Source organism: Geospiza fortis, unplaced genomic scaffold (assembly GCF_000277835.1).
Source record: "Geospiza fortis unplaced genomic scaffold, GeoFor_1.0 scaffold23, whole genome shotgun sequence".
NCBI classification, from domain to species: Eukaryota; Metazoa; Chordata; class Aves; order Passeriformes; family Thraupidae; genus Geospiza; species Geospiza fortis.
Genome location: NW_005054303.1, coordinates 14516265 through 14527328, shown reverse-complemented (window position 1 = coordinate 14527328; position 11064 = coordinate 14516265). Strand labels below are relative to the sequence as shown.

At 54.4% G+C, this 11064-nt stretch overlaps 1 protein-coding gene across 1 annotated transcript in view; it reads left to right on the top strand.

The window, feature by feature from the left end:
- The first annotated feature begins 1387 nt into the window (after nt 1-1387).
- Nucleotides 1388-11064, top strand: part of FRMD6 (FERM domain containing 6) — a 24987-nt gene continuing 15310 nt past the window's right edge. The window contains 5 exon segments of the mRNA XM_031066310.1: nt 1388-1520; nt 8725-8909; nt 9875-9965; nt 10096-10175; nt 10826-10902. Of these exon segments, the coding sequence (XP_030922170.1) occupies nt 8811-8909; nt 9875-9965; nt 10096-10175; nt 10826-10902 (347 nt within the window). The 5' untranslated portion in view covers nt 1388-1520; nt 8725-8810.

Sequence of the window (11064 nt, the reverse complement as noted above, 5' to 3'; positions counted from 1 at the left end):
CCGCTCCCGGGGCGCGCTCGCCCGCGGGACCCCGCGCCCCTGGGTGCCCACATCTGCTGGAGCCCGGCCCCTGGGTGCCCACATGTGCGGGACCCCCAGCCCCAGGGTCACACTGTCCCCACATGTGCGGGACTCCTCGCCCCTGAGTCCCCACATCTGCGGGAGCCCTGGCTCCTGGGTCTCAGCCACCCGCGGATCTTCTTGCCCCTGGGTCACACTCGCTCACGGGTCTCACTCACCCACAGGTCTCACTCACCCTTGGGACCCTTTTCCCTGGGTGGCACTCACCCACAGGTCCCCCTCACCCATGGGACCCCTTGTTTTCACCCACAGGTCCCCCTCACCCATGGGACCCCTTGCTTTCACCCCCAGGTCCTCTCACTTGTGGGTCACTGTCACCCACGGCTCCCCTCATTCCTGGTTCACAGTCACCCATGGGTCCCCTGGTCCCTGGGTTGCACTCACCCACGGGTCACTTCACCCATGACACCCCTTGCTCATGGGTGACACTCACCCCCAGGTCCCTTCACCCACAAATCCCCTCATTCCTTGTTCACAGCTGGGCATGGATCCCTTTGTCCCTGGGTCACACTTGCCTATGGGTCCCTTTGTCCCTGGTTCACAGGTGCCCATGTGTCCCTTTGTCCCTGGGTCACAGGTGCCCATGGGTCCCTTCTCACCCCTGGGTCTCACCCACAGACCCCCTTGTCCCTGGGCCACGCTCACCCAACTGTCCCCTCACCTCTGGGTCACACATCCCCACTGGGTCCCCTCACCCCTGGGTGCCCTGTGCCTGTGCCAGCTCTTTTCTGTGGCTCATGGTGACCCACAGGTCCCCTCAGCCGTGGTCCCCACCATCTCTTGGTTCCCATGCCTGTGATCCTCTCATCCATGGATCCTCCTGTCCCTGGGTCACAGCCACCTGTGGGATGCCCTTGTCCCTGGGCTCCCCTCACCCCATGGAGGTGCTCAGCTGCTCCCTGGTGGTGTCCCTGATGGCCCTCTCCCCGTTTCCCACCGGGAATGCCATCCCTGACACGTTCTGGATAAATCCATGCAGCTCCTAAGCCGGGCTTTATCTGACCGGGCGCCCTGGTGGCAGCGGGGGAATGGGGCTGAGCTTTCCCAGCACCATCCTCGGTGCTCCTGTGTCCTTTGACTCGCCCGTGGGAGTGAGGCACATCCCGACCCTGCCATGCCCCTGGCCCCCTGCCACCTTTCTGCCATCTCCCATTCCTGAATCCTCCTCTTCCTGCTCGTGGCCAGTGCCTTTCTGGCCATCAGGATGTTTTTCCCTCTGAGCCAAACTCTGCTTTTCCAGAGCCGCTTCCCGCGTGGCACCGATGGAGCTTTGCTGCTCTGCCTAATTCTGGGCTGGTTTGTGTTGGTGTTTTTCCACAGGGCTCGCTCTCCCTCTCGGAATCTTGGATAGAGCTGGGATTAATTCGAGCTCTCTTGCCTGAAAGAGATGTTCCGTTTAAAATTCCCAATCCCGAAGGCATATTGGAGTTTGGTTCTAGGTACTGGATTTTTACTATCGGTTTTTAAAGGGGTTTCTTTTTTTTTTTTTTTTTAACTGGGTTTATTCAGGCTCTTTAAACCCCGAGTCTGTAAGCAATTATTCCATTACATGAAAGTCAGGACGCTGAGAAAGATTAATTCAGACCAGATGTAAAAATAAATGGGAATTTGAAATTAAGATGATGTCAGTTCCCTCCTGCTAAAAAAAAACCCGGCAGCCTTTGGACTCCAGATGGAGTATACAAACCATGGCGCTGGTTAAAATATCTGCCTGCTCCTTAATTGAGTTTTATACTTCTTTTTTTTCCCCCCTCCTTGACTGAAAAGTGGACTTTGGATATTTTTCCCATAAAGCTTTCCCTGATTGTGGCTGGGGCAGGGAAGTTGATGGAGGCTGTGGCGTGGCTGAGGAGCTTTCCCAGCTGGGAAACTGGAGAGCAGCGCTGCTGAGGGAAGACAAATCTCCCTCTGCCCGCCCCAGGATTAAAAAAATCAGGAACTTGGTTTGGCTTTGTTTTGCTGGATTTGGAGCTGGAGGCGAGGACTCCACAGAGGGCAGCAGGAGCTCTGGATAGTCCAGGCGTGGATTTGAATTTTTTGGCATAAAATGGAGCTGGTTTTTGGGTTCTTGTGTGTCTGCAGAGCACTTTGCATCCCATTTTTTCCCTCTCCATGTGCAGCAAGCACTGCACAGTCCCCAGAGTGGGAATGGGTTTGGGCACCAATCCCATGTAGAGGAGCCTGTGAACTCCTCTATTATTGGGATATTGGGAATGAGGCTCCCCAAAAGTGCCTCCTACTGGGAAGGAAGGGTTTACCCAGGGTCACAGCATCTTGGGGGTGTGTTGTTATAGAAAATAACGTAAACATTCATCATTGCATATTAGTAATATTAATATTTACGTGGCATTATTAATTATTTAATATTATATTGTTAATTAAATTTAAAATATGGCTTTAATTTCTAAATAGGGATCTCTGTGGTTTGGAGACTTGGGGCTGTGCTTTCTGTGGTGCAGGGGTTTGGGATGGTGACTCTGGCCCTCGGGGCTGCTTTGTGGTCCAGGGATCCCGCAGCCAAATCCCAAGGGATTTATGGCAGCTGCTGCTGGTGTGGGCTGCAGCCTGCCCGTGGAGAGGGGAGCAAAGGCAGTGCTCCACATCCATGTGCAGCCTTGGGAGTGATGCCTGTCATCCTGGGAGTGGGATCAGAGCTCTGGGAGCTTTGGGCTTGTTGGTGCTGGGGGATGGTTCCTAAAATGCCTGGGAGCGCTGTGGGACGGGCTCTGGAGCTGGATGGGAGAGCTGGGCTGCCCTGAGCACAACCCCCTCCAACCCAGTCCTGATATTGTTCTAATCCCAACGGCTCAGGCGAAGTTTCCTGGAAGGAAATCTGATGGAAGGGGCTGGTTCTGGAGCAGAGGAGGGACAAGGAAGAGCAGGCGTTGTCCCTCCCCTCCCTGGAGCCCTTGCCAGGAGAAATCCATCTCTGTGTCCATCCCTGGTGGAGCCAGGGGCGCTTTATTTATATTTTAGTGCTCCAAAGTCAGGGAATGAAGAGGCCCGGGGTGGCTCTGCTGTGGGCTGGATGGAAAATCAGCACTTCCAGGCTGGATTCTGCTCCGTGCATGAGGAGATAGGCAGGGAAAGCAGCTTTCTGTGTTTCCCCGTGGATTGTGATGTCCCATGGGACTCAGCCCCAGCAGGAGGGGACATCACCCCATTTTTAGGATGATCCATATGGCCCAGCCATTCCTGCCCGTTGCTGTTGTCCCACTGCAGTAGCCAAAGGGGAGGAGGATGAGGAAGAAGAGGTGGAGACAGGCGAGCTCCTGGAGGAATTTTCCTTGGAGAGGCTTTTTGGATCCCCCCAGCACTCGGGGGTATCTGCTGAGGCTGGTGGGGGCTGGCCTTGGCTGCCCAGGCTGAGCTTCCAGCATCCAAATAGCTTTTGTGGTGGATGAAGTAATGGAATATTTATAACTGAGTCCTTTTTCCCAGTGAAGGTCTCTTTCATCTGCCTCTCTTCATTAGGAGGAAACTGTTGAGTTCATGAAGAATTGGAGACGATTTTAATTACGGGGCAACCGCAAGCAGGAATTAATCTGGGTTTTGGGTTCGGAGAAGCTGCATTAAGGGACGGCCCTAAAACTTGTAATAACAGCTCTGTGCATACCTGTGCCTGTGATGTGGGGTGAGACCCACTCCAGACTCTTCAAAACAAGAAATTCCTGCCCCGTGAATTCATCTTCCCGTCTCGCCCCGCGCTCTGGGCAGCCTCTGGCTGTGGATGGCCCCTGCCTACGTGTGGGTCCTGGGCTGGATCCCTTCCCTTGTCCCTGGGGTGCCTCAGGAGGGCTGGAACAAAAGCCTGGAGGTGGGTTAGAATCAGGGAATCGTGGAGGTTTTTTTAGGTTGGAAAAGACCTCTGGGATTGTAATCAGCCGTTCCCCCAGCACTAACCCATGTCCCCAAGTGCCACAGCCACGTGGCTGTTAAATTCCTCCAGGGATGGCAATGTCTGATAGGGCTGCATTTTTTGGAAATTTGATATTTTGGTAAGGAGGGATGGATGTCTGATAGGGCTGCATTTTTTGGAAAAGTGGATATTTTGGTAAGGAGGGATGGATTTGGTTAAGGGAGAAGTGGACAGGATCTACCTGGAGGCTGGATTGAATGGGGGGCCACTGGGATGTCTGGTGGGTACCACAGAGGGACAAACCAGCCCCAGACCCATGAGGATGGAGACTCATCAGCTTCTTTTAAATCCATTTAAATCCACGGAGAGGGAAAAACATTGCCCATCCACTCAGCCTCGCTTCACACGTACGGAATCTGGAAGAAAACCCCACCTCAGCCAGCAAGTTCAAACCATGTTCAATCCCCACCCTGGAGTTACATCCAAATTTCTATTTCTGACGAGATCCTGCTCCAGCACCTCCATCTGAACCAATCCCAGGCTCCGCCTGCCCTCGGATGTGTTTGCAGGACCCCGGGATGAACAAATCCCTCGCCGAGTCAGCAGCGCCAGCCCCGGCTGCTTTTCCCAGGTTTTTTTGTGGGATGTTTTCTTTGCAGCCGAGCTTTGTGACGGGATTTATCCCATGGCATCAGCACCAGGGAGGGAGACAATATTCCAGCAGCCTGGGCCTGGAAAACACGGTGGATCGAGGAATTTTCTCAGCTCTGGAGTCACGAGGAGTTTGCAGTGCCTTCCTATGGAGTTTTAATGCTCTTTTCCCCATAACAGGGGAAACATGGCTGGAAGACTTGGATCTCCTCACTCTGCTGATCCACGCCCAAGCCCTCATTCCCAGTGTTTTTTCCAGCTGACTTTGGATGGAAAACCCTTTGGAGGACTGCCTGGGGTGGACACTCCTGCTTGGAGTGTTGGGTGATCTGCGTCACCCCCTCTGCTGTGGGGCAATCCAGGGGGGCTCTCCCTCCAATCCGTATTTCCAGCTTGGAGCCAGGAAGGTTGGGCTAGATCTTTAAAAGGTCCTTTCCAACCCAAACCATTCCATGCTTCCATGTTTGTGCCTGCTGTCAGCACTTCCTCTGGAGCAGCAGTGACCCGGCGTGGGGTCCCAGGGAATCAAAGCCCGCATTGTGGGAATGAGCAGCAGATGCTTGGAAAGAATTTCCCAGCGTCTGGCCGGGGCTGCTGCAGGCACAGCACCCTGGAAAGGGCTTTGTGTGTCCCCTGCTGAATCCCTGCAGCTTCCAGGGCTGGCAGAGCCCCTGGGAAGCCCCTGGAACTGAGGGAATCTCCATAGGGACCGTCCCTGTGTGGTGGGCTGATGGAATGTTCCCACTCAGCAGCAGGAGCTGGGATGTTTTCTATACAAATACCAAAATATAGGGTTTGGGCTCGGGTGGTTTTCTCCTCTGCCTTGTCCCTGGTCTGCTGACGCCAGCTCGTGTGGTTTAATCCCTGGTGCTCTGGGATCAATCCAGGCTGCAGGAGGAGGAGGAAATGCAGTGACTGGTGTGGGGATGAGCAGCCCCAGGATGCCAGAGAGTGACAGGACAAGAGGGAATGGTTTCAAACTGGCAGAGGGCAGGGTTAGTTGGGATATTGGGAAGGAATTTTTGTCTGTGAGGGAGGAGAGGCCCTGGCACAGGCTGCCCAGAGGAGCTGAGGCTGCCCCATCTTTGGAAGTTTTCCATGTTGGACAGGATTTGGAGCAACCTGGGATGGTGGAAGGTGTTCCTGCCCATGTGGGGGAGAGAATCCCAGGGATGGATTCTCCAGTCGCTCAGCAGTGGGTGCTGCCCGTGGCTGGAATTTCGAGCTGGTTCCGGAAGGAGCTCTGGTGCTCCCCTGGGAGTTGAGGAGCCTGTGGGTGGGTGCTGCAGGAGCCCCGGGACACAGCTGCTTTGCTGGGAATGCAACCCCTCCCCAGCCCAGCCCTCACAAGCCACATCCCAGTGGTGCTGGGAGCTGCCGGTGCCCGTCCAGGCCAGGACGTGCCAAATTCCTTCAGCCCTGATCCGTGAGCACCGGGATCTTCAGTGAGCCCTGAAACCAACCTGGGCACGGCCGGGCACAGCCTCAGAGCATGGATACCATGGAGAGGGGCCAGGCATGGCCACGGTGCAGAGCTGTGCTGCAGGGATGCACTGCATGGGTGCCATAGTGCTCCAGCTCAATGCATGGGTGTTCCAATGCATGGGTGCAATGCGGGGATACCGTGAGGTTCCAGCATAATTTATGGATGCTGTTGTGCAGTGCTGCAATGCTCAGGTGCGCTGCATGGATGCCATAGTGCTCCAACTCAATGCATGGATGGCACAATGCATGGGTGCAATATGTAGGTGCAATGCATGGTTGCAATGTGTGGTTGCGTGTCTGTGCTGTGCAAGTGCATGGCATGGGTGCCATGATGTTCCAGCTCAATGCATGGGTGACACAATGCAGTGCTGCAATGCACAGATGTAATGCAATGTGCCATGCATTGTGCCGTGATGCTCCAGCCCAGTGCATGGATGCCACAATGCACAGGTGCAATGCACAGCCAGTTTGCTGCACAGGTGCAATGCATGGATGCCATGAGGTGCCAACACAATTTATGGATGTCACAATGCACTGATGCCATGTGCAGATGCCATGATGCACTGCTGCAATGCACGGATGCACTGCATGGATGCCATGGTTCTCCAGCTCAATGCATGGATGCCACAATGCATGGGTGCAATGTGTAGGTGCAATGCGTGGCCAGGCTGCACGTCTGTGCTGCATGGATGCAATGCATGGATGCCATGAAGATCCAGCACAATTGATGGGTGCCACAATGCAGTGCTGCAATGCACAGGTGCAGTGCATTGGTGCCATGATGTTACAGTTGAATGTATGGATGCCGCAATGCATGAATGCAATGTGTAGGTGCAATGCATGGCCAGGTTGCACATCTGTGCTGCATGGATGCAATGTGTAGGTGCCATGGTGTTCCAGCTCAATGCATGGATGCCACAATGCATGGATGCAGTGGAGGGCCATGATCCACACAGATGCAGTGCAGAGAATCTGTGATGTACCACCACAATTCATGGATGCAACGTGCAGGTGCAAAAATGCACCATCCCAAGGCAGGAATGCAATGCATGGATGCAATGCACATTTGCAATCCAGAATCCACGATGCAGGGACATAGCCTCTGTGCTGCAGTCCCAGAGTGCCCTGGCCATGGGAAAGCATCACCTCCAGATTTCCCAACTTCTGCAAAACCCCAGGAACCACCAAGCAAAAGTCACCTCAGGGCACTTTTCCCCCCTGTGCTGCTGCAGGAATTCCACGCTTTCGGAAGCCAAAGGCGCTTCCATTTAGACCAAAGCAAATATTTGGTGACAAGGGAGACACTCTGCTGTCTGCCAGCGTAAATCTGGGCTAGGAAAGGGCTGAACTAGGTCAGAGTTTAAAGTCCTTCCTCATGCTGTCACGTGGGAATTCGTGTCCTCAGGGATGGTGGGGTAAAAAGTGCTTTGGGAATGTTCAACCTTGGAAATGAGAATTTCCTGGGGTCAGTGTGAGGGTGGATTTGTTGGCTCTGAATGTCAATCTCAGTCTGTAAATCCCTGCTGGTGCTTGGATTGTTTTATTTCACCCCAGTGAAGAGTCAGAACTGGGGGGAAAGATGTTGGAAGGGATGTGGGGATCCTCTTAGGAGACCCCACAGCATTTCCGTGCCTTTCCATGGCTGGCAGGGAAACCTCCTGCTTCCAGCACAGCTCCTCGCTGCCCCAACCGGGTTATTCCCAGTGGATAAACTTCTATTTATTTTAATTATGCCAGAAAAGCCTTTCCTGAGGTTTTCCTGAGCCCAAGCCAGGAGAATCAAACTGCTGGCTCAGGTTTTTGGGGCTGGGCCAAAAACCATGGGGGTGGCTGTGGTGGGGTGGCTGTGGTGGGGTGAGGTGTGCTTGGGGTTTTTGGGGGTGTCTTGGTTTGGAAAGCCAGGTGTCTGCTGAGGAAGGCAGGAGCCTCCCCTGAAATGGAAAATGGGAACCCTCCTCACCCCTCCAAATTGCTATAAATTTTAAATTAAGGGGCTCTCAGGCAACAAAAAATATGGGAGCAGGAAATAACAGTTCTTTATTAGGGAAGAAAATAGAATGATAAAATAAACAATGCAGTAAACCAAAACAACCCTGCCAGAGTCAGAACCCAACCTGACACCCTGTGGGTCAGGGTGCTGGCAGCAGTCCCATTGGAATTGTGGCTCAGCCCTCCTGCAGTGTCAGGGGTGGTTCTGTTGGAGCAGGGATCCTGGAGAAAGGTGGAGTCTCTGCCTCTGGAGATCCAGGGGAAGAGGGAAATCCTCTGGGAAATCCAGTGGAGAAGCCGTGCTGGTGTTCCAGAATCTCCAGATTATATCCATGTAGGAATGCTTGGCTCCTCCCTCTGGGCTCACATTTCCCAATGGGATGCTGTAGTTCTTATCAGCCATGCAGGGACATTCAATGGCTGTTATCAGCAGCTGTCCCCTCCCACTGTGGAAGAGGTAAGGCAAACTGCCCACTTGGGAAAAGCCAGCTGCCACACAGATGGTGATAGAACACATCTTGCCTTGCAGTCTGGAGCAGGGGAACACCCCAACCACGAGCCCACACCGTGTGGGACGTGCTGGTGGGTGGGAGGGCTGGGGGATGCAGCTGGGGAGCTGAGGGTGCCCTGCCCAGGGCTCATCCCCCCTTTTCCCCCAGGGATGGCACCCACAGAGCCCGAGGCCGCCCCGGCCCGCCGGTGAGGTGCCCCCAGCAGCCCCCCCGAGCCCCCAGGCCAGAGCACCATGAACAAGCTGCCCTTCCACAACAACAGAGTCATGCAGGACCGGCGCAGCGTGTGCATCTTCCTCCCCAACGACGACTCCCTCAACATCATCATCAACGTAAGGAACCTCCTCCTCCTGAGCCTGACACTTCCCTCACCCCCTGGGTTGTGTTTGCACGCCTGGGTTTCATTTGGAGCCTGCCTGGCCTTGCTCTGCTGGGGAAATGCACGTGGGTTACTCCCCTGGGGGTTGGAGTGGTGTTTTAAGCTCTCCTGAGTCTCCTTGATGGATGTGATGGATGCTGGGTTTGGGGAGGGTGACCTGCTGCTCGGCATCCCACAGCATGCCACGAGCCCCATCACTCCACCAATCCCTTCTGGATGGCTCCTCAGCCTCCTCCATCCCTGGGAATAAACAGTAGGGGCTTTGGCTCTGATTGGGATGAGCATTGAATGTGAAATTCCCCCACTTTTTGTTTTTATTTTTTTGTTAATTCGCCCCCACCCGATGTTGCTTTTGAGTCGTGAAAATGTTGGAATTCCTTTTAGGACTTAAAGGGAGATTATAAAAAATGATGGAAAGAGGTGGATAATGATATCCACCTCTAATCTAAAACTATTCCCCTTATCCTTATAGGGGATAAGGGGAATGGTTTTAAACTTAAAGAGGAAAGATTTAGATTAGATAATAGTAATAAATCCTTGCCTAGGAGGGTGAGGAGGCCCTGGCACAGGTTTCCCAGAGAAGCTGAGGATCCCTGGATTTGTCCAAAGCCAGGTTGGATGGGCTTGGAGCAATCTGGGATGGTGGAAGGTGTCTGTGGGGTGGAACATGACTGTGAATGTTCTGATTTCTGCCCCCAGAACATCTCCCCAGTGCTGGGTTCCTCCACCACCCGCTGCTCTCGAGCTGCCCCATGGTCCTCTGAGCATCCCAGCCCTGGCAGAGCTCTGGTCCAGGCTTTGGGGCCACAGCTGAGCCCCACAGCCCATCCTGTCACCCCCATCCTGCTCGGGGTCCTGCTGAGGGGTTTGGGGGGCACAGATGCATCCAGGGCTCATTTAAGGGCTTTTTTTTAACAGGTGAAGATTTTGTGCCAAGAGTTACTGGTGCAGGTGTGTGACCTCCTGAGGCTGAAGGATTGTCACCTCTTCGGGCTCAGCGTCATCCAGAGTAAGTCAGGGTGAAAAATTAACACCTTTGATGATGAGGAGCTCACAATTCCCCATCCCCCCTCACCAATGGGTCACAGTGGGAGGCAGGGGACATGTGGGGATGCTGATGCCACCTCTGTCCCTCGCAGACAATGAGCATGTGTACATGGACCTGGCCCAGAAGCTCTACAAGTACTGCCCCAAGGAGTGGAAGAAGGAGGCCAGCAAGGTCAGCGGTGAGGTCTTGCATGGAGAGCTGAGGCCACCTCTGTCCCCATCACAGGTCACTCCCAAGACCCGGGAATGCTGCCAAGGGGTGGGGGGGCACTTGGTCACTGTGGGGCTGGGGGTGGATGTGCAAAACCACAGCCCTGGGGTTGTCCCTCTGAGTGCCACCATGTGCCCCAGCTGGGGTGTGTCCTGCATGCTCCGTCCTTGGAGCTCTGGGGTTTTTTTTCTATGATTTTTCTTTTCCTCCCTTATCCTTCAGCAGAATTTTTGAGGTCCCTTCTTCCAAATTCTGAGATAAATTTGGGGTTTTTCTCCCTAAAGCACTTTTTCATTCTTTCAGTGCTCAGGGGGTGGTGTGCAGGCTTGAGTGCTGGTGGATGATGGTGTGGGAGAGGGAGAGCAGCAGTGAGGTGTTGCAGAACTCCTGGGCTTGTCACACCCAGCCTTTTAAAATGCAAACCCCCTTCATTTCCAGCATTTTACGTGGAAAAATGGGCGCCAAACTCATAAGTGAGGAACAAAAACACCATCAGTGCCATGTGGGGCAGGGGGTGGCTGTGACAGACATGACCCCAGAGAGATGAGAAGAGGGGCTGGGGTGTGATGCTGGGATCCCCAGGGGATTCCTGAAAACCTCCTCCATTCCAGGGCATCGACCAGTTTGGCCCCCCCATGATCATCCACTTCCGAGTGCAGTACTACGTGGAGAACGGGCGGCTCATCAGGTACGGGGTGCCCCCTGCCCGGGCACCTCTGGGGGGGCTGGGCACTTCCTGGGGTGTTTGTGCCCCTCCTGGGATGGTTGTGCACCTCCTGGCATGGCTGGGATCCTCCTGGCATGGCTGGGCCCCTCCAGGGGGGGCTGGGGCCCTCCTGGCTTGCCGGGG